The 25,820-nt window shown below is 39.9% G+C and overlaps 1 protein-coding gene across 4 annotated transcripts in view; it reads left to right on the top strand.

Annotated features, from left to right (window-relative positions):
- Window positions 1-25,820, top strand: part of LOC104150004 (BDNF/NT-3 growth factors receptor) — a 213,159-nt gene that overhangs the window by 14,395 nt on the left and 172,944 nt on the right. For 2 of the 4 annotated variants that reach the window (XM_068924588.1, XM_068924590.1), the window contains exons 3-7: window positions 802-876; window positions 1,111-1,182; window positions 9,424-9,492; window positions 13,595-13,749; window positions 25,673-25,809. In XM_068924588.1, coding sequence (XP_068780689.1) covers window positions 802-876; window positions 1,111-1,182; window positions 9,424-9,492; window positions 13,595-13,749; window positions 25,673-25,809 — 508 coding nt within the window. Of the gene's footprint in view, window positions 1-801; window positions 877-1,110; window positions 1,183-9,423; window positions 9,493-11,803; window positions 11,916-13,594; window positions 13,750-25,672; window positions 25,810-25,820 lie in introns of those variants that run through there. The other 2 variants (XM_068924589.1, XM_068924591.1) reach the window with 2 other exon arrangements.

Raw genomic sequence — 25,820 nt, 5'->3', positions numbered from 1 at the left:
GCTGCAGAAGAGATAACAGGTTCTCTGTCATCCCATGTATTACCTGTACAACATTCTAATTTCCAATCTGAGGGATGTCACTGGTCGTTCATAGATCTCACATGATGATAATGCAAATGAATAGCTTGCATTCCCACATCTTCTCAGGGTTCAGGCTATGGCAGGTGTTCATGATATGTGAGAGAATTCATAGTGCTTTGGTCTCTTATAACAGCTTCTGTTCTCTTTATTTCCACTTGTGTATATAATATAATGAAGTGTAGCCTCCCTTTCTTCTATTTTCCTTTTGCTACATCTTGTAAATAAAATTGCAACTACTTTGGGACAGGGAGAAAATCAGTTTAATTAGTGATTAAGTTAACAGCAACATGAGGGAAATAAGACTAGGGCAGCCCCCCACCCAAATGTAATTGGGGTAACTCCACTGCCACCCTGAAGGTTGGCTCTTTTCCTGTTGTAAAACCACTGAGCCAGGGAAGCTGTGTTCTGGAAGAAGGTGGCACTGTAATGCAATTTTATTTTCTGTGCCTTCAGCATGACTTCCTTCCTTGTGGAGTAAGGCTTTGTTTCCCTTGCGCAAAACTCAATTGTTCCTCCTCCAGCCCCATCCCGCAAAGTACCAGTTAAATGATGGGGAAGATTTTAAGGGCTACTCTGCAGATGCTCTAACTAGAGCTCAGTGTTCATTGCAGTAGGTCAGCAACCACCTCCAGCTTTCAGACTTCACTGCTGACCTCTGAGCAGTCAAAGCTATAGAAGAAGCACTTTCATACTTTGTTTTCTGTCTTGTGTTTTCAACAGTTACATCGCAAACCAGCGGAAATTAGAAAGTATCAATGACAATGAAGTTGGATTTTATGTTGGACTTAAAAATCTGTGAGTATATGGGATAATTATTTTGTAGTGTTAATATTCCTTTATTTCTCTTGCAGAAGCAGATACAGACCTCAGAGAGTAGGCCTAACTTTGTGTGTTATAGAAAATAGCTGTAGGGCTTGCAGTTCAGCCTAGTTGAGACTTCATCCACATTCTTATTTTAATCATTATTATTATTATTATTCCATTGTATATTAAATGAACAATTCTAATAGTTTTATGTATTTTTCACAGGACTGTGGTGGATTCAGGCTTACGGTTTGTGTCCCGTCAGGCATTTGTGAAAAATGTCAACTTACAATACATGTGAGTAAACATAGTTTCTGTCTTTTAAGTCAAAACGGCCCAAACCTTGTTAAATCCCTTCTCTTTCTTTCTGTTTCCTTAATATAAAATGTTTTAATGAGACGCACTTGGAATGGCCTCTTGTCATTAGTGGGCTTGAAATAGGGCATGTATGATAAGGATTTGACAGATCATAGGGCATGTATGATGAGGAATTGGCAGATCATAAGAACATAATGTGAGATGGCAAAAAGATCATCCAGCTCATTATCTCTGGATGATGGACAGCTCTAACAGTGGTCTCTGTCTCCTTTATTAAGGAGACCGAGTCAGTTGGTGCTGAGAGTATGATGTCCATACTGTGTGCATCACATGCAGTGACATGGGTTTGATGTTGGACTAGCTGTAGTCTGATTCAGTGGACTGAACATGTTTTAGCAGCTAGAGTGCATGCCTGGAACACATCTTTTAGTGTTGTTTTACCAGTTTGTATGCCCTGAGACTGTGCCACGATGAGGTCTTGTAAGTGAGGATGATGAGAAGATTTTCTTCAGAAGCTCACTCCTGGTCTGAATTAAAATGCTATCATAGATGCAGTCAATAGCGAAATATAAGAATTGGTTAACTTTCCCACTCACCTGCAATTTGCAGTTCATGAACTTCAGGAGACAGAATTGTTGCCTGTGCAGCTTTTTGGCTCCTGCTACTTACATGGAGAATTGCAGTCCCAGTTCTACAAAATGCTCAGGTCACAAAACGCTCAATTCCTCACAGGTACTGTATTTTAGCCAAGTTTTCAAGTGTGTGTTTAAGTCTATCCATCTTTGTTAGATATGTTTAGCACTTACTTAACCCCTTGCTTTTGTTAAAGTCCTAGTGAGATCAAGAAGATGTAAGCCCAAGCCTCAGGCTTGTAAGGTGCCTAAATGCTTTCTTGTGATATGGAAGAATTGCTGATTTGGGCTCAGGGCTGATTGCTTTGTTAATAAAATGAGCTCCCTTTCTGCTCATGTATTTTCTAAGGAATAGAAATTAACTTATGTGGAGAAGTGGACACGAGTATCTGAATTTGCCTACATGGTAATTGCTATCACTGGAGGAATATCAACCAGGTCTTGCCAACCTATGAGGGTTACATATTACTTCATACAGTTATTAATAAAGTAAATTGCTTTTACTATAATCAATTAGAGAATATGGGAAGCATCTTCCAGAGCGAGTTCATGTGTCTATCTGTGTGACAATTGGTCAGTGAATTATGATGGTATAAGATGAAATTCCATGAAGACAAGTGCATATGCACTCCCTATGGAAATGCACAGTGAAAAATTATTGGCTAAGTGGCACAATTGCAGAGAAAGATTTAGTAGCTATAGTGGGAGAGAATCTCAGCGTGATGCAGCAGAACAAAGCAAATTCAGTCTGGGATCAAAAGGAATTTTCTGTTATAGTTTTGCATTTTTTCACCATTACTTTAGCCCCTGGGAAGGCATCTTTCAGAATACTGTATACAGATTAGGACACTGAATCTACCCATGTAGAAAGTTATTACAGAGAAGAACAACAGAACTACAAGGAGTTTGTAAAGCAAATAATTTAAGGAAACTCTGAGAAGGCTGAGTTAGTTCAGTCTAGTGAAGAGAAGACTGAAGAAGAATATACATTTTGAGATCTTTAAAAGCAAAGCAATTATGAAGAGGAAAGCCAGTTTTCTCCATGACTACAAGGATAGAATGAGAAATAATTGGTTTAATTTTCAATAAGTAAGATAGATACTTGGAAGACCTTTCTAGCTGTATGGGCAGGTAGACACTGCAAAAAGCAACCTGAGAGAGTTGGTGGGATCTTCCTCATAGACTTTTTTGCCTGATTTCTTAAAGAAATGAGGCTCATGCTGCCACAAAGTCTCTCTTGTCTCCAGTGGTTGTTTCTGACCAAAACTGATGTAGGTGAAGAGGTTTTGTGAAAATTGGTCATTGGACAGAACAGAGAGCCTCTATAAATGTTCCCACTTAGGGGGAAAATACCATTGTGCACGTCCTTTGGGCACTAGAGAATCCATGTGGACACGATATCTTTAAAATACCTCAGCTGCAGGAAAACCTTCAACTCAGTCAAACATGAAATACACATCTGTTGGTAAGCAGATTTTATTAGATCTCAAGTTTGTGAAGCTACTTGTTAGAAACAAGTTAGGTTGATTGACATCTGTTAGGTTGATGTATATGTGTTCCTAACTCAAAAGAGGAGAGTATCAGAGGGCTCTAATACTATGATTTCTTTGGTGGGGAATTAGTAGTGTTAGCAGATGCAGGATAAGCCCAGATAAGACTGAAAATAAAAAGTGGCAATAACTGCCTGCTCTATGTACGTGTGACAAAGCAGTTAGCATGGAGACGTTTTTTGCCTTGAGTGATCTGTTATCCCTGCAAAAAATAATTTGTTTATTTTCTCTGGGAAGTCTTAATGCATGCTAAAATGTTTCTGAAAGCCCCAGTGATTCAATGCTTGTCATCAGTGATAAAACTCCTGTTGACTGCATTGGGAATGAAATGCAGCTCCTGTTGTGGTTGGGACAGAGAAAAATATTAAAAGCTAAAATCACTTCATTTTGCCAGAGTGACTTCTGAGTACAGGTCTTCGAGAAGTCTTGTGTTATATTTTAAAACAACAGTTCGTCATTGTTTCAAAAAGAAAACGTAACCAGGAGGAAGTCATCGATGAGGCCTTCTACAGACAGCTGGAAGTAGCCTCACGATCACAGGCCCTGGTTCTCATGGGAGACTTCAACCACCCTGACATCTGTTGGCAAGACAGCACAGCTAGGCACAAACAGTCAAAGAGGTTCCTGCAGAGGATTGAGGATAATTTCTTGACTCAGGTGGTGGAGACGCCAATGAGGAGAGGTGTGCTGCTAGACCTTGTACTAACAAACAAAGAAGTTCTGGTTGGAGATGTGAAGGTTGGGGGCAGCCTTGGCTGCAGTGACCATGAGATGGTGGAGTTGAGGATCCTACGAGGAGGGAGCAGGGCAATAAGTAGGATTGCAACCCTGGACTTCAGGAGAGCTGACTTTGGCCTCTTCAGGGACCTGCTTTGGAGGAATCCCATGGGAGAGGGCCTAGAAGGAAGAGGGGTCCAAGAAAGATGGTTAATATTCAAGCATCACCTCCTCCAGGCTCAAGATGGGTGCATCCCTCTGAGTAAGAAATCCAGCAAAGTGGGCAGGAGACCTGCATGGATGAGCAAGGAACTCCTGGCAAAACTCCAACAGAAGGAGGAAGTCTACAGAATGTGGAAAAGGGGACAGGCCACTTGGGAGGAATATAGGGACATTGTCAGAGCATGCAGGGAGGCAACAAGGAAGGCCAAGGCCCATTTGGAATTAAATCTGGCGAGGGATGTCAAGGACAACAAGAAGGGCTTCTTCAAATACATCAGTAGCAAAAGGAAGACTAGGGAAAATGTGGGCCCGCTGCTGAATGGGGTGGGTGCCCTGGTGACAAAGGATATAGAGAAGGCAGAGTTGCTGAATGCCTTCTTTGCTTCAGTCTTCACTGCTAAGGCCGGTCCTCAGGAATTCCAGACCCTGGGGACAAGAGAGGAAGTCTGGAGAAAGGAAGACTTTCCCTTGGTCGAGGAGGATCAGGTTAGAGATCTTTTGTCCAAACTTGACATCCACAAATCCATGGGCCCTGATGGGATGCACCCACGAGTACTGAGGGAGCTGGTGGATGTTATTGCTAGGCCACTCCCCAGCATCTCTGAAAGGTCCTGGAGATCAGGAGAGGTGCCTGAGGACTGGAAGAAAGCCAATGTCACTCCAGTCTTCAAAAAGGGCAAGGAGGAGGAGCCAGGAAACTCCAGGCCTGTCAGCCTCACCTCCATCCCTGGAAAGGTGATGGAACAGCTCCTCCTGGAGGTCCTCACTAAGTATGTGGAGGACAAGAAGGTGATCAGGAGTAGTCAGCCTGGATTCACCAAAGGGAAATCATGCTTGACCAACCTGATAGCCTTCCAGGATGGAATGACTGGCTGGGTGGATGAGGGCAGAGCAGTGGATGTTGTCTCCCTGGACTTCAGCAAGGCTTTTGACACTGTCTCCCATCACATCCTCCTAGGTAAGCTCAGGAAGTGTGGGTTGGATGAGTGGACAGTGAGGTGGATTGAGAACTGGCTGGATGGCCGAGCTCAGAGGGTTGTGGTGAATGGCGCAGAGTCAAGTTGGAGGCCTGTGGCTAGTGGTGTCCCCCAGGGGTCAGTCCTGGGTCCAGTCTTGTTCAATATATTCATCGATGACCTGGATGAAGGGACAGAGTGCACTCTAAGCAAGTCTGCTGATGATACTAAACTGGGAGGAGAGGCTGACACACCAGAGGGCTGTGCTGCCATTCAGAGGGACCTGGACAGGCTGGAGAGATGGGCGGAGAGGAACCTCATGAAGTTCAACAAAGGCAAGTGCAAGGTCCTGAACCTATGGAGAAATAATCCCATGCACCAGTACAGGCTGGGGGTTGACCTGCTGGAAAGCAGGTCTGCAGAGAAGGACCTGGGAGTGCTGGTGGTCCACAAGTTAAGCATGAGCCAGCAGTGTGCCCTTGTGGCCAAGAAGGCCAATGGTATCCTGAGGCTGCATTAGGCAGAGTGTTGTCAGCAGGTGGAGGGAGGTGATCCTGCCCCTCTACTCAGCCCTGGGGAGGCCTCACCTGGAGTCCTGTGTCCAGTTCTGGGCTCCCCAGTACAAGAGAGACATGGCACTACTGGAGAGAGTCCAGCGGAGGGCTACAAAGATGATGAGGGGCCTGGAGTGTCTCTCCTATGAAGAAAGGCTGAGAGAGCTGGGCCTGTTCAGCCTGGAGGAGAGAAGACTGAGAGGCGATCTCATCAATGTGTACAAGTATCTGAAGGGGGAGTGTCAAGAGGATGAGGCCAGTCTCTTCTCCGTGGTGCCCAGCAACAGGACAAGAGGCAATGGGCAGAAACTGAACCACAGGCAGTCCCATCTGAACCTGAGAAAAAACTTCTTCACTGTGAGGGTGACAGAGCATTGGAACAGGTTGCCCAGAGAGGTAGTGCAGTCTCCTTCCCTGGAGATATTCAAAACCCGTCTGGATGTGATCCTGGGAAATGTGCTCTAGGTGACCCTGCTTGAGCAGGGAGGTTGGACTAGATGATCTCCAGAGGTCCCTTCCAACCTAAACGATTCTGTGATTCTGTAAACTCCACTTTTCTGAAGACTGATATAAGTGTATGAGCTTTTATTTTGCTAGTAATACTATTATAGTTTTCTCACATGAAAAGTCTTTTGATGTAGTTAAATGCAATGTTCTTCTAATAAAGCTTATTTTCTGAATCATATAAGAATATCGGATTATAAGGAATTTATTAACACCCAATTCCTTAAGCCCTTTCTTTGTCATTACCTTCTTTTCTTGGCTAAACTTCTGTAGCCCTAGTATCTTTCTAGAGTTGATGTATGATGACAAAAGTAATATAAATAACAGAAAAAGAAATGATCTAATAGATATCACTTAAATGTAATTAATAGCCTTGCTCATCTAATTCTGGTATTTTCATTGACCTTAGACTCAAATTAGTCAACAGTCGAATTAAACTAGGACTGTTTAATAGCTTGTTAAGTAGTGCTGTAATTTATAAGCTCATCTGCTGCTAACAATTTTAATGGGCCTGTTTAATACACATGCATGGTATTCTGTCAATACCTTTAAATACAGAAATAAATTTCACAGGAAGTACGTATTTCCCAACACATTTAAAAATAGCTATTGTCATGTGCCAACCTGTATATAATTGCATTGCTGAATCATAGAGCTGCATATGCAGTGTACTTACAGCTCTGAGTGTTAGAATGTGTTCGTATCTCTAAGCTGATCAGGTTTAGGAAAGACAGTCAAATTTAACCATTTGGGACCCAGCTGCAGATTTTTCCCCTTGCATGCACACAGGCCATACAGGGCTAGCTCTGGCCGTAGGCAGAGCAGGCCTGTGGAGTGAGACTGAGCATAGCAAAATGGCTTTGCCATTTCTTCACCTCTTCTCCCCAGTCCCCCTCACTTCTGCTCCCTCCTCGCTTCTCCTTGCCAGAAGTGGTGCAGGCAGTATAGTGTCATGGTGATGTTGCAATGTAAATGTGAATGTTTGTGGCTTCTATGGCCACGCTTGCACTCCCCACATTGCCACAGCTATGCTCGTAGCTGTGCTAACTTAAAGTGGACTTGATAGTCATATGTAAAATACAGCTCTGCCCATTAGATAGATAGGCTCTTATGTCCACTCCAGGTTACCAACAGCAAACCCTTTCCCAGAGTCAATCTTTTCTTAAGGGAAAAAAAGAGAGAAACATCATCTCATAGGATGGCTGGGGCTCTTGCATGAGGTGTTTGAGGCCCATTATCCAATCTTCATTCCAATATTCTAGTATTTAGAAATTGGGATGGGGGGGTTGAGTCTGGGCTTTCCTCCTTAGGGTGCCAGGGAATATTGCACTAAATGAAATGGCTTTGACTGGACAGAGATTTTCCTGGGTAACCCGTTGTCTGAAGGTTAGGGAGACCTCCTGGTATGGAAGAGCAGGGTCCTCTGCTCTGTGGAAACCAAGCATCAAATCTTGTCCTCCCTTGACTGGGAGTATGCTTCCTCCCACTAGATGAGTGAGTGGCGTGGGCACCTATCTGCAGGCAGGATCCACTGTAGGTCTGGTTATCTTTGGGGCAAGGTGGGATTCTTGTCACTGTGCAGGGAAGAGAAGCAGGTACCTGCCTCGTTTGGAAATACCATGGGGGAATCTGCATGTGAGGCTCAACAGTGTCAGGGCTGGAGAGATTTTTCTGCATGACTAGTGAGAGTTGCCTGAGGAGGGGTGAGATTTGATGTGCTTAGTGTTGTCTGAGTGCTGGAGAGAAGAACCCAATTCCATATGAGGGTTTAAATTCTTTCCTTCAACCTCCCAACCTATGGTTCATTCATATTAGGGAAAAGATGATAATTACTTAATGTACTGACTTTTACTTAGTCACAACTTCTGTCCTACATGCAAATTTTGATATATCTGGTCAGGGTCTGCATGAGATGTTTCTACCTGCATCTACCATAGGGCAGCTCAATTACTTGGCTAATGAAACAGTAGTTCACACATTTTGTTCTCACACATTAGGACCAGTCAGCTTGCAAACTTCAGGCCATCATTTGCTAGAAGGGATCAACAAAGTAGTATAGTAAATGCAATCTCATAAAGGTTTAATTCTGAATGTTTATAAATGATCTAACTTGCATCCTTGTAATTTCTCTGAAAATTATCTTGTACTCGGAGATCAAGGACTGAAAATTTGGGGAGTAAACACTGTTCTTTAATCAGGAGGAAAACAAGAGATTTAGTCCTTTGTATAAATGCAATGTGACTTTAACTGTGAAGTCCCTATGATGCCTCTATTATACCATGTAAAACTTGAGGTATTTTGACTCATAATGTTGATTTGCACTGTGTTTCTGGCAGTTTTACAGTTTACTGCTCTCTATCTTTAATTTGTGGACTGATAAGACTATAGAACAGCATTATTTTAATTTGGGATGGAGAAAAATATTTCCTAGGCCTGGGAGGGGGAGCATTTCTGATTCAGGTGAGCATTTCTTTGCTCTGCATAATGGGAGAGGACCTTTCACTTAATTACCACTGGAAACCATAAGTGCTTAACTGACATTAAAAAGCTCAATATAGGCATTTTACAGTTTTCCTTTTGACCTTTCATGTGGGTGCATATTGCACATGCAATTTGAAAAGAATAACTAAAAGGCTGTGATGTGAATATGTGCTAGCACGTGAGGAGGGCTTATGTGAGTACAGAGTTTGGTGCAGAATCAAAGGGATACGTCCATTTCACTTATGAATAAATTGAGCATGTAATTAACACCTGGACTTTACAGAATACTTTTGAAATACAATTAAATCTGCTGCTTTTCTGCAGTGAGCAGAAGTGCTAAAAGTGAAAATATTGACCCCTGCTGAGTTTGATTTTTGAAGAATGTATTTAACTTCATGCACAGGCTGGATTCAAATCCTTGATACCTTTCAAACCATAAAAAGAGACTGAGTACCATTCCTTACCACTGAAGTCAAAGGAATAAGAGCTTTTTAGAGTTGATTTGAGTTCTTTGTTGTTTTTTTTTTTTTTAAAAGACACAAACTGTATTTTGAGTGTAAGAAGAAACAATCCTAATTAATAAAATGTATCTGTTTTCCCTTAGCAACTTATCCAGAAACAAGCTCTCAAGTTTGTCCAAGAAGCCTTTTCACCATCTGGGTTTGTCTGATCTGTAAGTTGCTATTTCTTAAAATAACGTTTATTTGTGGCTAGAAATGGAAGGACAAGACTATGAAGTTTATTATGTTAAAGTTAGGCATCCATCAAAGATTAGGAATGAAATTCTGATCCAAAGAAGGTCACTGGGAACATCTTTGCTGCCTAAGCACACAGAGATTTTCATTCTAGGCCTTCAGGAAAGATCAAGTGTATTTTAACACAAATTTATAGGTCAAAGTAGCCTCTTCCCTCCAGCTTGAAAATGTTATTATAAGATTATTTCACACTAAACTATTGGTGTTTATATTAAATATTTGAGTTACAGCCATCTACAGATCTTCAAATGAAGTCTTTATCTCATATTCTTATATTGGCCTCACAGCTGCTATGCTTGTGGTTGGTTATGGAATAATATTTTTGTTTTCTCAAATTCTTTGAGTTGCATTGTGCTATATATAATCATTTGGTAATGAAGTATGTGTAAACATATACTTGTTGACTGTTTCAATATTATATTTTTATTCTGTGCTCTTTCAAGTAGAATTTATATATTGATATACATTCCAAAGTTATGTAATCAAAGGGTAAAAACAGGAGAGAAGAGGATGTAGCATGTCTGTGTGGCAGAATTGCGTGGCAGATATTGTATTTGTTTGGGGGACTCAGAAAAGGTAGATTTTTGTGAATGACTTGGCAATGGGGGGTATTGGCACAGATGATGAAGGCAGAAGTTGTCTTTTTGCATAAGGCTCTGATTACTGGTCCTTCACCCTGACTACTCTCAGAAGAATTTTTAAGGCCTGGAGCTGTGTTTCCATGTTAAAAATATAGGAGGAGAAGCAGTCGTCTTGTGCAGTCCCGCTAATAAGCGGGAGCCTGCAGGAGCTTCGGGAGGGTCAGGTCGGGGGCCAAGGGAGGCTGCACTCCAGAGCTCAGAGCAAGACTGGGGCAGTCCAGGAGGGTACCTCACAGTCCCAAACTTCTGCTGCACGTTCTTACTTCAACGCGTGAGAAATGAAGTGAACATGTCCCAGTGCCGCAAAAAGAGGTTTTGCCCCTTAGGTATGTTTTGTTGATAATTAAGTTGGTATAATCACTTTCTTTACAGCCCAGGGAAAATCATTCACTGGGATTTTCTTTTGTAATTTGACGATTGCTAAACACTGAAAAGACTAGCTAGTGCCAGAGCACTCCCATTGCTGTATTCCTCACGTAGGTCTGTTGCTTCTGAAGTTCCAGTTTCTTCATATGTAATATTTAGTCCATGCCAAAAAGCCACTGCTAGTGTGTACTTGACTGTAACTTCTATATTTTGTAGTTGTTATCACCTCAAAAAACCAGGATTATAGGACTTAGACTAGTGCACAGTGTGAATTGTTGGGGCTTTTCCTAATGTTTTGAAGCAGCTAGTGGAGAAATAGGGTCATCTTAGCCCCCCTGGGCTGCAGAAATGTAAGAGTGGGTATATCCTAGCTTAGGAGGCGTGTTAAAAAGGAAGTGACTGAAATTTTAAAGGCTTGTTCTGCTCTCGGTTGTGTTGGTGCTTCCTTGGAATTAGTCTGCTGCCTTTAACAAATTTATTCCAAAGTACAGATCAAGGCATTCTTGAACCTCTCCATCTCAGGTGAGCAGTTTCTTTTAGATTGTGGTTGAAGTGGGTGCTTATGAAATTGTGAAGGAGAACAAAGTCAAATCTGTACATACCTGTTCACTGAAATGAGGTAAGAAATTGACAGTCTTTTTGAAGAAGTTGGTTTGCTCCTGGCCAGAAAGAAAGAAAGAAAAAAGGACTTGGGACAGAGAACGACAGAATTGAGCATTGCATATATGTGACAGGAATCATGGGAATGAAGTTTGACAGTGTAGAGAAATAGTGCTTATTGGCAAAACATCTGGCTGATGTGAAGTAGGAGAGAATGTTTGTGTTGTTAATATGAGAGTTAAACAATTGGCATTCGGTGATATGGGAGTAGAAACGGAGGAAATGGATACTGGGAGCGAGCCAGACATGGGAAAAGGGATGTCGTGAGCATTAAACCGATTAATATTTGAGGCATGGAGGCAATGTGTTATAGGGGCCAAGTTAAGAAAGAGATAGATAGGATACAAAATTGAGATGGGATGTTGTGGGCTTGGGAAAGAGGGGGAGAGTAGGGATAAAGTTAGGCAAACAAACATTGTAATAAAGTGGGATAAATAGAAGTAGGGGAAGCAGGGGAAAGAAAGTGTGTGTGTGGGGGGGGAAAAGGTGGAGCCTGAAGGGTGGAAAAGCAGGGATAAAATCAGTATCAATTGAACAATAAAACTATTATTCTGTTGATAAGTGGCTAATACATAGGTGGAAAATCAGGAAGAGGAGGGAAGGAAGAGTTTTGGAGGTGGAATCAGAGGAGAATGAAGCCATAAATAGCTTCTGAGGAGCTTGCTCTAAATCAAGTAAGTGTTCTGTTGGTAGCACACTTTTAAATCAAAACATAAATGGATGAAAAGTTCAGGGTAGAGTGAGGTAGGAGATATTCTCCAGATACAGTAGAGAAGGAGATAACACTTTGAAAGGCATCCTCTTTTAGAACCAACTGTACGTACAGCTGTAAAATTACAGCAAGCAAGATAAAAACATATCATTTCCTTCTACTAGGTCAGATTCTTTCTTTCATGCAAGTGTATGTGGAGGGCTATCATGCCTCTATCCAGCATCCTGTCTATGAGGTGCCTGGCTCCTGGTGGGTTTAATACAAATTAAAACTGTGGAAGAAAAAGAATTGCTCAGCCACTTGCCAAGGGAAATTTCTCTTTTAAAAATAGAAGTGATATGATGAAACAGTAATTGGAAAGTAAATCTTGCCATTTGGAAAAATGCATGTTGTAGGTTTTGACCCACAGGCTCCTGATGTTCATACTCTCTTGCACAAGCAGTTCTGTCCATGCAGTAGTGCTGTGAGAGTCTAGCGGATGACTTCTGTGAATACAAATTACTCCTTAAGAGAGCTGTGAGAATGATTCCTGCAGCTTTGTACCCACAAAGAATTACAGGGGGCTTTTGAGGGAACAGGTTACGTCTCCAAGAAGCTGAGTTTTTCCTGATTATTTCCACACTTCATGTCCTCAGGAGGAGGACTTCATGTCCTCCAGCATTTATGAGAACAGAATTTGTGAGCAACTTGAATTTAGTTTCTGTGCATCAAAAGACACGTGAAATTTTGTTAAGAATAATTGCTCTTATAATGAGATGCCCCAAGCAATCACTCACTCAGGATTTATTGGACCTCCTCTATGTTTTAAGAGGAAAAAATGAGATACTAGGTCATTTCTTAGGTAGATATCAAGATGTTTCTGCTCCTATTTCACTTGGGCTATATTTCTTTACATTGATGTGTAGTTTAATAAAACTTTAAAACTAGAATTGGGTAAGTTTGCTAACCTGTGATTTAAATTCCATGCAGCATACTATATAGCTAAATTGTACTATACATTTCTGTTTCAGGGCCATTCTTTAAGTTATTGTCTCTTCATGACATTACTTAGGGGTTTTACTGTGAGATTTTCCAGAATGATATAGATGATTAATCTGTAAGGTTATGTAAAATCCTTTTTTTTATGATTGGAGTTTGTTAGAGTTTGCCTGTAATTTTGTAAGTTTGCCTGTAAGACCGTTTGGCTCTGTAAAGAATTTACCACTGAACACTGAATAAACTTTTTTCTGGAATGGTCTTTCTAAGGTAGCTGACCAGAGTCTAGCATAGAAGAGAGGAAATTCTGATCTCTGTTTAACTGCTATGAAATAAAATGGATCTTGGTGGAAAGCCCAGTTCACCAGGTGCTCCTGATTAACACCAGAGAGTTGGAGATAAGAGTTGAGCCCCCTATGTGGTCTCTATGATCTGTGATGGGCTGGAGTCTTAGCTGGAGTAAACAGGGCTTCATTCTCTACAACGGATTTGTGTCTACTTACAGCTTGCTTTGCAGAGGTCTTTGATACATACCTTTTTAAACTAAAAAGTTCAACTTCTAGTCTCATTCATTTGAGTGCTTTGAAGGCCCCTCTCCCTGATTTTTTTTCTATATACATGATGCATGCTGCATTCTAAAACAAAATTATTTGTTTTTTACTGTAGGATATTGGTGGACAATCCATTCAAGTGTTCCTGTGAAATTATGTGGATCAAGAAATTTCAAGAGACCAAGTTCTACACAGAAACTCAGGATTTATACTGCATAGATGACAACAACAAGGTGACAGCTTTGCTGGATATGAAGGTCCCAAACTGTGGTAATACTCTTTTAACATAAAGTTATTACTAAGTTATTGCAAGACAGGAAAAGTAAGCATGCTTTTCTATTAGCTACCTATCAAGATGGCAACAGTGCTGCTAAGGAAAAAGATTTCAGGGGAAATATTAACCATTCACTGATCTTTCATGCCACATGGAATAATTTCAGGAGCTTCATATAACACTTTATTTTTCTCTCAAACCTTTAAAATTTACTGTTATTCACGTGCAGGAAAACAGAACATCAATTATAGGTAACACAAAAGAATTGTATAAAATGTGTGCCTTCCTTAAACCGAACGGTAGTGCTTCTGAGCTGAATAGACACAAAATTTTATCTCCTTGAAATTTTTTTCAGCTATCTGAGCTTAATGAAATCTTTATTTTACTTCAAAAATACAAACTCTACTGCTAGGAGCACAGAAAGAAAAATCAGAAAAACTGTGCCTACTGAAAAAGTTAGCAAATAGCTCTCTGTTTTTCACACAGATAAAACTATTGCGTCCACTTGTATACTCTGTGCAAAAGAGTCATTACAAGTGTTGGTCTGTAGTATTTTGCAGTTTATTACTTTCTGTAGGCATGTATGGGTTTGGAGACGGTGGAAAAGTGATGTAATGATAGGCCATCCCTTTGCTTTTTTTTGTATACAACTTTGCTTCCTGTAAATAGTCCTGGGACAGCTGGTGGAAGGCTTCACCTGCAAGTGGAAGAGACTTCTCTTCCTCTGAGGCTGAGGGGCAGAGCCTGGGCGTTTCTGATGCAACATGAAACCCACTGAAGCCCGGAGTTTCCTCTGCGGAGCGGAGAGCCTGGGAGCTCGGCAGCAGGTGGACAAGAAGGAAGGAGCAGGGTTCTCTCATGGACGAGTGATTTGGATTGGGGAAAGCTGTATGTGAAGGTGAATGGCAGGAGGAACAAAAAAAATATGCCTTTCTTCCTTCCATCATCCCCCCCTTGAGTGCCCTGAGTCGATGTCTCTGCAGCCGACCAGCTGCTCTGGCTGGAGGGACTAGAAGGCAGATTCATCTGCCAGGTGTAGAAAGATCTGGTAGATTGAAATCAATTGGCACAAAACAGGGGAACGCCAGAGTAGTCTCTTGTTAAGTCCTTGTCTAGCATGTCTAGAAACTACCAGGTAGTGAGAATTTTCCTTTGAAAATTCTCAGCGTTAAATATGCAGACTTAAACCTATAACATTATTTCTTTCTCCTGAATTCTTGAGCGTCTGCAGCACCAGCAGGCTTGTTTCTGACCTCTTGATGCTGCGTAGGTGCATGTGTGTATGTATGTGCACATCTCACGGGCAATTCTCAACTAAAATCCCTGGCATGAGAAGGGAAGGTGGCACTTCCAACTCAAGGAGGAGGACAGGGGCTCTTGGCTGTGAGCGTATGTGACATTCAGACTGGAGTACCAGTATGTGGAATTTACATATGGGAAACATGCCTTTTGTTGAAGAACTGTATGAATGTCAGCACAGGCCTGCAGATTATTCCCACATCTGGTTTAATGTTAATTTACAGGAGCCAAAATATAACTAGAATTTATGCACGTTTCTGTTTCTCTCTCTCTCTCTCTTTTTTTCCTCTTTCCCTCTCTTCTAGTGAATTTTTCCCCTTAATTTACCTTTTGGGGGATGAATCAATGCAGGACATACAGTTTTTTTAATTAGAAGAGGTAGAGGACAACACAGCCATTTCCTAGGGACAGAATAGGAAGGCCTTAGTGGAAAAAAAAATGATAATCTTGATGAGCATGGCTTGTGTTCTGGAAGATATCTAAAAGAACTATTGCATGGCTATTGTTTTCAGTATCTCTGGTAGATATATTTCTCTATTTAAAAGCACAAGATTTAATTTCCAGAAAATCCACTGGATAAGTTGGTTTATTTCATTTCTAGCATAGTTTGAGAGGCTAGTAAGTATACCTGAATAGAAGAATTCAGCTTTTGCAGTCATTGCATTTTTTTTTTCTGTGAACTACATGCCCCTTTTAGCTACTTTCGATGTCAAGAGGTTTTGGGAATGCAGGCTTTTGTGAATTTTGTTAATGAAATATTTCTAACTTTCTCTACTGATGAAATGGTTTGTCCCATCTCTCTGACTTGTTGAATTTTTTGATTTAGGAACTGAGCAAACATACATACTATAATATTATGAAGTAATTAATAACATCTGCAAGAAAAAAATTAGTAAGTGACGTGCAGTATGTGGTAAAAGGCTTGGTAATAGGACACTTCGCTACTGTGTGGTGTTAATAAATCTCTTGCTGGGAAGTTGGAAGAGACCACTGTGGTTTCTTGGTCATAAGGCTCTGGTTTGCAGATAATTGATGTGATAATTAGCAAGGTTCTGTGGTACTTTACTTATTGTTTATATGGTGGAAATGTTCATTAATGTGCTGATTAAAGGCTAGTTGCAATCTAGATGCCAACAACTTTGAGGTTTCTTTTCTTGAGGCTTAAAATTAGGTATGTTCAATCACTAAAAGATCCTTTCAAGCTACAATATTAAAAGTGTCACTCAATTGTTAAGATGTTTGCAGCATTATTTTTTCAACTGCATTTGAAATGTATTTATGTATGATGAAAATTGGTAGATATTTTCAATTTTAAAGTTACACTTAATTACCATGTCAAAGGTTTTTAAGTTGCATCTACCACTGTAGTATGAGAAGAGCCTTCTGTGTAGAGAAATGATGCTTAGTTTTGCTGTTTTCACTGTATTTGCTGGTTGTCCACATAACATGCTGTAGGCTACCTAGACCTTCCTCTTTTTTGTTTCTGGCTGGCAAATAGCATTAGAAAATCTAGAAAGAGAGGTAAATATTTTGTTCTCATTTCTCTTTCTGTAAGGGACAGCTGCAATTGCCCCTGGTATGTGTTAAGTTACTGGAAGCGAGGATGCTCTGTAGGTAAGGTCACTCGTAAGTCAGTCAGTCTAGCAGAGTTCACTTGGAGCTCATTGAATCCTGCAGAGGCAGGGTCAGATTTTTAAGAATTTGGGACTGGTTATTAAGTTATTACTTCTGGTAAGCATTTGATCACTCAGCTGCTATTGTTGAACTCATTGGTATTGAAGGTGTCTTTTTCTTGTGGTATATTTGGGAGAGGCCTGGCTTCTACAGTTGTCTCCCCAGTCCCGTGTGGATGTTTCTGTTGCTGTGTATCTCAACTCAGTAACACAGTTTTGCCTTATATGGCCAGTTGAGTTAATCAGAGATGCTGTTTTGTATATGTTGGTGTGGTGCTTGATCTGACTTTAAATTTTGCTTATCCTCCCAGTTTTGTATGCTTATTTATCATGTTTCTGAAGATGTTGTCTGTCTTGTCATTGGTCATATATGCTAGCTAGAGTTTACTGACCAAAGTAGCAAAAAGTACAGGAGACTAATTTGTTGTGCATATAACAAATCTATATGTAGATTGGCTGTTTGTTTACATATGCAGCCAGTCAGATAGTGGGAATCTTGTCTGACCTAGGAGCTGTGGGTTTTTATGAACGCAAACTTTTTTCCTCTGTCTCTTCACTTGTGCGTTAATACTATGGAGGGCGTCTTTGCTCTTGGTGCTGCTTCCTGTATAACTGACAGCATTTTGGAAGTCATTGCTGTCTGGGTACAGTTATGAGCTAAAGATGCACATTGCCCATTTCTTGCCTTGCTTGTAAGCCACAACATTTTTGTAGGAAACTGTTCAGCTGATTCTAAACAGACTGGACTGGGTCTGGCCTTATTTCAGTTTGCGTTTCTGGTGATAGATTTTTGTCCAAGGGGTAAATAAGTAGATAGAAATATCAAATTGGAGGCAGGTGGTTACAAATTCTAAGGGAGGGAAAAAGTCAAACTGAAAGCTTGACATGTTTATTTCTCTGAATTTCTAGAAAAGATTTGTAGTATTAGTGAGTCAATAAAATAAGTGTTAGATCTTAGGCAATCACAGTACAGGACAGTCTAAAACCACAAGCAAAGGCATAAGCCAGTGGGTGTTGGCATCTTTTTCCATTATCAGGCAGACTTTACAGATAAGACTATCAAAAGGAGAACATTACAGGCAGAATGAAGTGACTTTAAAAAAAGCCTCAAACGTTTTCTGTATTTACCTTTCAGAATATTCATGGGCTCTCTAGCCTGTGTTGTTTGTTTTTTTGGCTTGAGAACTAGATATATGCATGATGTATGGGGGCAAACTGTTCTTATTTTCTCTGTAAGAGTTTTAATTCTTATCTGTGATCATGAGCTGCATGAAAAATGTTTTTATGAGAGTTTTGACAGTAGTAGGGGTTTACATTGTAGTGCTGAAGTTGAATTAGAGTTTTCCCAACTTAAAACACTTTTCATTATTCCAGCTTTTAAGTGAAAATAACTAATCATTTATGGATATTTGAAGAAGCAATAGAAATTTCATTTTCAAAGGCACATACATAACTTCTTTGTGTGCATGCATCCTTTGATGTGCTGATAAAGTGGTCAGTAACTTCCATACAGATGTCTAGACATATGCTATGCAGATCAGGGTTTATGGATGATGATGGTTAAGTATATGCTGTGTATGTGAAAGTCTCATATTTTAAGAAAATGCAGAAGTTCATTTTATAATTATGATTTGATATCTGCATTAACTTGAAATGAAGCAGGTTTGTAATACGAAGAAGTAAGACAATATTTAAGGGAAACAAATGTGTCTTGATCATTCCAGTATTGTTTCTGAACTCAATGCATTGTGCAGGTTTGCTGAGCTACTCTATGCCTGACTTGGCCCATCTGTGTAAGTGGGAGTAATGGTACTGATCTACTGAGGGAAAAGTGCTGTATGTCTGTTAGCTATGGGTATTTTCACTCTGCTCTTGAAATGTAACTAGCTCAAGACTCATGACTAGAGAACTGTATTTCTTATAGTCTAAAGAAATGACTTTTTTCCTTAAAAAGTGGAGACAATTCATGAAGGCATCCTTTCAGCAGTATGCAAACTTGACATCAGGGCTGAAACCTATTCACTTTACTAGTTTATCTAGTCCTTTCTTACCCTAGAATGTTCCTGTTTAAGGATCCTATGTTTCTCCTGTTGTAATATTTGACAGGACAGCATTATTTTCAGTGTTTCCCAGACACATGAAATTTTCCAGATAATGCAGTTGCTGAATAAGAAGCTGTATGTTAGAGGTTTGTATAAGTTAGTTTAAGCCTCATTAACTTGCATTACAAAGGCTGTCTAGCTCTCAGTTCACCTATTAAGCTTGTGGCTGCTGTATTCAGCCTAACTGCACTGAATGTATCTGGTTTTCTTTTGAGGACTGATGTGGATAAACTGAAGCTTAAATACCAATTGAGAACAATTTCTCCAAATGTAATTCAATTTTCTTAATCATTTAGGGAATTTGAGAGAGAACATGGCAGGGTACCTTTAGGAGGTTTTTTAGCAAGGGAAGGGGTGATAAGGTTGGTAGCCCCTATAGAAATTTATAATGGGAAAATTGTTGTGGACAGACTGATGTTAATACTGGGGTCCATGTCAATTAAAGGATTCAGGTGCTGCAAGATCCTTTCTTATTCAGTTTCTAAGAGAACCAGGGTCAGGCCCAGGAAACTTAACCTCTGCCCAGGCCCTTTCTCTTAAGGAGCTAATGCAGCTGGGAAAAAAAGCTTTGGATGCATAAACCCTTCTTCTGGTCTGAAATTTAAGCAGCAACCTTCAAAGCTTATATACAGGTTGACCACAGAAAATGGGTTGTTACCAAGTGAATTTGTTGTGGTGCATGATAGTTAGTGGGTTTTGCCTGCATAGTGTTCATGATGGCATTATAAGCACTGGATGAAGTATATCACAGTCTGGAATGGATAGACATTAGGAGTGGTGTGTTTTGACAATTCTGCTGGGTGTTGTAATTGTGAAGAAGAGTTAACAAGGTTTGTGTTTGTTGCTGTGGCACACAGGCTTCATTGACAAGTTTGCTTCTAATGATGATTTTAGTGTGGTAGAGAGTGATGGAATGTTTAAAGGTAAAGTAAGGGCAGACTGGCTCTGGAAAAACATATGCAGAATCATCATATTCTGGTAGAGGCTGTACTTGTTTAGTTATTTTCTGTCAAGGTTCCTGGCTGAATGCGACCATCAGGCATGTCATGGTTGGAGGCAGATTTCTTTTAATATTTTAGCAGATTTGGGCGGCTCACAGTGAGCCGCCACATCATTTGTTCTGCTTCCCTGCAGACCAACATTCCTCTGTGGACTGTCAAGGTGGGTGTCACAAGTTAGCAGATCCAGCAGGGTAAGCAAATGAGCTGCACTTTAAAGAAGGTACACTGAAGCAGCAAGCATCTCTTGCACAAAGTTGCTTGAAATTAGCTTGTTCAGTGCACAAATGCCTTGAATTGCTCATTAGGAAAATGTAGAGGGCATGGGAAAGTCCTAAACTCCGAGCTAAGGAACTCTCCTCAGGGCTTTGGCAAGGAGCCCTTACATTCAGACTCAAACTCTTTTTCTGCCTTTTTTTTTTTTTCTTGGTGCCTTTCCTTTCAAAGGACATAACAACACTTGCTCCTTTTTTAAAGTGTAGAGGCTAAAGGAGGAGGTTTTGTCATCGTTCTGTGGATTCAGGTTCAATTCAGGAATCTTTGGGCTCTAACAGCAAAGGAGATATACATAAAGATAGTAATTTTGTATTTGGGCACCTAATTTCTGCTAAATTGGCATTTTCTTTGCCTAACTTTTTTTTATTTTCACTCAAAATGGTTGTGGTTGTTATCTTGGAATAACCTCTGCGAAGAAATTTTGGCAACAATTCTATGTATTGGGCCTTTAAATAAGAGCAAAATTTTGACTCTGTGGTTGAGATGCAAGAGGAAATGGAAACAATGGTTTATGTTTCTTTAATTTATGATTTGCATGTAACCTTTCAGGATATCCTGTTTACAGTGCTCTAAAGATACAGCCAGGCTGATTTTTGGCCCTGTAGTTCTGCAGACTTTGATGGAAACATGCCCACTTACCCCATGGCTGAAATCTGGCTCAGCGCTTGTTGGCCACAGACAGTTGCGAAGTGAAACACAGTAGGCGAATCACATTTCCAACAACTCCTAGATTTATAGCTGGCATTACTGAAAGTTTTTTTTTTTTTGCTTTGTTTTTTTTAAATTGATAGAAGCACATAGGAAAAACCTTTTGGAATTTGTGAACACTTGTGTATTTTCAAACAAGGCAGAATTTTAATAGAATGATGTAAGAAAACACCAATTTTCTTACATCTTTCTTACATTGATATAAACCCGTTTAGAAACCAGTAAGATCTCTGAAATTTGAGGATCCATTTGCATATTTCTTAATTAATTGCATGGTCAATCATCCTGTTTTCAGGCTCCAGAGAGTACAAGTAGTGGGTGTTACCAAGCTGTACTGTAGTGCTGTTGTATGTTTTCTCACTGCTTGGAGAGAAAGAGCAAAACGAGAGAAGGTAACAACCTTGGACAGTATTTAAACCTTATGTGAGGCAACCAGCCTGGATTTGGGCCACTGTATCTTATGAAATAAAGGGGTATTTATAAATCAGTGGTTCTGGTAATCTGCCTTTACATGGTTCAGTTCAGATGGTTGCTGGCCTCAGTATTAATTTAATCATTCTGGGTCTGAGATATTTATTTAAAAGATGGTTAAGGATTTCAGGTAAGGATTAAAGTGACCTTATTGAAAGTCAGATGCAATTGGCTTGTTATGAAGAAAAAAAAACTGTCAGTTTTTTCTTGAAAACATCTTGTTCTTGTCACAGAACAGGTTGACCTGCAAAAATGTCCCCAGCAAAAATGAGATGTCCTGGGCCACAATGAAGACCATTTAGTGCCACTGCATCATGACTGGACTCCTGGGAGTTAGTCAGCAGGTCTCTGTGGAGTATATGCCTGTGAGAATCAGGTGCTTAGTGTGCAAAGGGTGGCATAAATGAACACAATGTTGGATTCATAGTATCCTCTCAGGTGCTCATTTCTTTATCATGTCATTACTTAGGTATTAGTGAGGCTAATTGATCATACTGAGAGAATTTTCTGATAAAGGTTTTTGAGCAGCTTAACATGTCTCATGATTGAACAGATGAAAGTTGAAGATGGAAAATCAAGCTGGAAATTAGATAATTTTTTTAATCTGTGAAGATAGTTAACCACAAAAAAAAACTTTGGGTGTAATGGTGGACTCCTTTCTCCTCATTTAAAACTCTCTTTTTTCTAAAAGTTGCTGTAGTATATTGGCTAGAACATTAGCTTGGTGCTGAGAGTTCAGTTACAGACTATAGAGTTTGTATTAATACTCAGTTATTTCTTAATTAGGTCATATCCTTCCTTTGATGGATATAGTAATAGTTTGGCTCTACTGCAGGCCGATATCACTTTTCTGTAGAAAGTAGTAAGTAGCAGCATGAGGACTTTCAAAGTCCTCATGCAATTTAGACACATGTTTTTTTTATTAATTTCCATTGACAGTTGTATAGCCAAATCCTACAGTAGCCTTTGAAAATTTCAGCCAAAGTATTTGGTTTTGTCACTCTTGAAGTCCCAGCTGGGCACTGTGAAGATATGAGTCATTCACTAGCAATGCTTGACAGTTCCACGGTAATATGGCCTCAGGCCATGAGTTTACACTATGTGAGGTCTGTGAGGGTAAAGAGACCCCCAAAGTTGAAGGAGAGTTTGTTACTGCTAAAGCCTGACATAATGTTTAGAGAGACTCAGTTGACATAAATGCATCCGCCTGTCGCTGTCCCCTTGCCTCTGTTGCGCCCATTTGTGCGTGGGGTGAATGAAAGTGACTGCTTATTCTAATCCAGAGCTGCCTATTCCCTGGATGAAGTTTTATCAATTTGAACGTGGAAATGGATTTTCTCTATGCAATGAAATAACAGCCATTATGCGCCTATACACAATGAAACACATTGGTTTTAGTGTACGCTTGTTATGCATCTACTATATCATATAATGCTCTACATTACAACTTAATGTTCTTAGTAGCAAATTCTGTCCTCCCTTTTTTGAGAAGAGATTGAAAAAGCTTTGGATAGATTACTAAGAGAAAAGAGGACAAAAAAAAAGAAATAAAACAGAATGGTCTTAAGAAGGTCATTCAGAAACTCTTTTCCCTGTCCTCAGGGAACAGCACTCAATGAATTTGAAATTTGTCTCTAAAATTCAGAACTGATAAAACGAAATACTCTTGCACGCAGCCTGGACAAGATGTGTGTGAAACTCATTGCTCCAGAAAGTTGCTGAGGCCAAGAACATAGCAAACAAAAAATAATTTGGATACTAACAGATATTACTGATATCCAGAATTATAATAACAAATGCTATCAAAGTTTGAAAGAGATATGATATTACATTTCATGCTTTGGGGCATAGGCTAATCTCTTTGTGACAAATATCAGGATGAGACTTGTGGCAAGATGATGTCATGTCTACCTTGCATGGGTTTCTTATGCTACAGTCTAAACTTACCATGCTGGCAGTATACAAAACTATGTGACCCTGTTGTCTAACTGCTTAGATCAATTACTATGTTAAAAAATCCTATAAAATGTGCATCTCTATCAATAGAAGAGGTAGTCAAACATCATTTTTAAACAAATTAAGTCAAGAATAAATGCAGCAGGATTAGAAATCTTTGTAATTGTGTAGGTGTCAAAATGGTATTGACTTTTGTAAATGGTCTCACACTGGACATGTGTACTGAGCATATGTTTCTGTTAAGGTGCATTGGAGTTTTTTATATGCAATTATTTGTGAATTGTGACTACAGGTTTTGCTGCTTGGTCTCATTGCCTTACTGATAAGTCCAGTGTATAGTCTCTTCTAGATAGAAGGTCTTATGCTAACATCCTCTTTTTCCAAGCAGAGCCACCCCTCAACTAGTGAGTGTTCTGCTGTGGAGCAGTTTGGGTACCACTTGAAACAAAAGCCAAAATGGCCTTGCATTAAAGTTCACTAGCTCAAAATATCCAACCAGAAAAAATGAATCCCAAAGCATTTCTTTGATATGTTTCCTAACTGCCTCTTATGACTGTGAAAGGGAATAAAACAAAATACACATTTGGTAATAATGTGACGATTATATTATATTACTACTCTTTTGCTGCAAGAATTTATGTAAGATCTTGCAACTGGTTTCTAGGGTAACTCTAGGACACTATAGAATAATAAGCACCATTATTTTATAACCTTCTGGCAGGGTACAAGCAAAATGTAGCTGTTGCCCTTAGAGAGATAACACCAACATGGCATGCGCAGGCTTTTGCCAATAAACAAAACTAGAGCTAATTCTGCAAGGGAAACAGTACCGGAGGAATTCAGCTTTAATTCTTCATCTTGTAAATAAGCACACTGCAGAAAGAAGTTGTCTCAACTTAATGGCTATTAAAGGAGGGCTCCATGGGACCAAAGTTGTTTTTATTTGTGCTTACATGAGAGTTTTCATGTGAAATGATTAGCAGGAACTGTGTGGACTTGCACAGCGAAACACTAATCTGTCATGCAGACCTTGTCCCAAGTGAGTAGTGCCAGGGAGAAGAGGGAAGTCTTAATCTCTTTCCAAGTTCAGGTCTGGCAACAGTGTTTGGACTGGTTTTCAGAAGTGGTGTGGAAGGGTAACTTTATAAAGCAAAGGATCTTATTACTTCTCTCTCTGTCCCCTAACCAGGGTAATTAATATCCAAATGTTCCCTAAGATTAATTTTATTTCCAGCCCAGCTTGTTGACAGGCAGTACTGAGATTTGAATTCACAGCAGGTGAGAGCAGATGGTTACCTTTGCTAACAGATTACTGCATCAAGGCATACAAACCATCCAGCTTTGTCTCAATAAACTTCAACATATGATTTGTAAAGTGAACATAATAGAAGAAATCCATGATATCTCTAATAAGAATCACATTATAGCACTGCTTAAAGCACTAGGAGAATTGCTGAAGCAGTTATTGTATACTCACACTGATTTTCAAATCTTATTAGGCAAGAAAGCATTGCTGGGAAAATAATTTGTCTTCTCTTTGTTATTGCTTGCTCTCATTTCATTTTTATTGAACTAATTAAACTTAGAGATTTCCAATACATACAGCTTCTATTGAACTTCTAGCAAACATAATGTCTTACAATTCACACTAATCAGATGGTTAATTGTTTGTATGGGACTTTTTACATAAGAAAAAAAAATTCCCCTGCTAAACTTCTATACCTGCATGTCCATGATGAAACTGCTGTACTCTAATTAAAAAAAAAAAAAAGGGGGGGGGGAGGGGAGGAGAAAGAGAAACATTGTTTCAGGAAAATAAGTCATTGCAAAATAATATGTACATATCCAGCATAGCAGATGATAAGCTCTGCTGTTTGAGATGATAAATCGCAAGTAAAGCGTGCCTAGAATTATCCATGAGAAATTCCTCCTAATTGAGGACAAGGCTACTTACAATGTTTAGCAGCTCCAAATGATGGCACAGTATCTCTTAAGAGAGATCTGATATTTCCAGCATGTTGCATAATTATTTGCCATGTGAATAAATACGACATGTGAGGTCTTGCGTTGCTGAAGTCTATTGACATTGCTGGCATTATTTTTGAAGAGGGTCAGCTCCAAAGGTGTCTACAACTCGTTGAGTCTTTGGAAGCACTTGGCACGCTGGAGCTGTTACTCTTCTGGAAGCGCATGCTATAATGTTTTCTTAGGATGTGAAGCGGAGGAGGCACAGAAAAATGTTATGTAGCAGCTTATTGTACTTTTACTTACGTATTTCCAAAGATGCTGTTTGTATTCCCTGCCTGAAGAGTAACTGACCACAGTGAATTTCTGATTAAGCAATATTATTGATTGCATTCACACATTTCCCATAGAACTTGAGCAATGTCTCTTTCTGGCTAACACAAATCTATGGTTTTTTTGCTTGTATCATAGACTTGCCCTCAGCAAACTTAAGCAATTACAACATCACTGTTGTGGAAGGAAAGAGCATCACGTTGTATTGTGATACTACTGGAGGCCCACCCCCCAACGTGTCCTGGGTGCTCACTAATCTTGTTTCAAACCATGAGGTAAGTTTCAT

Source organism: Struthio camelus, chromosome W, assembly GCF_040807025.1.
Source record: "Struthio camelus isolate bStrCam1 chromosome W, bStrCam1.hap1, whole genome shotgun sequence".
Lineage (NCBI taxonomy): Eukaryota > Metazoa > Chordata > Aves > Struthioniformes > Struthionidae > Struthio > Struthio camelus.
This window is presented reverse-complemented; position numbering and strand designations above follow the sequence as displayed.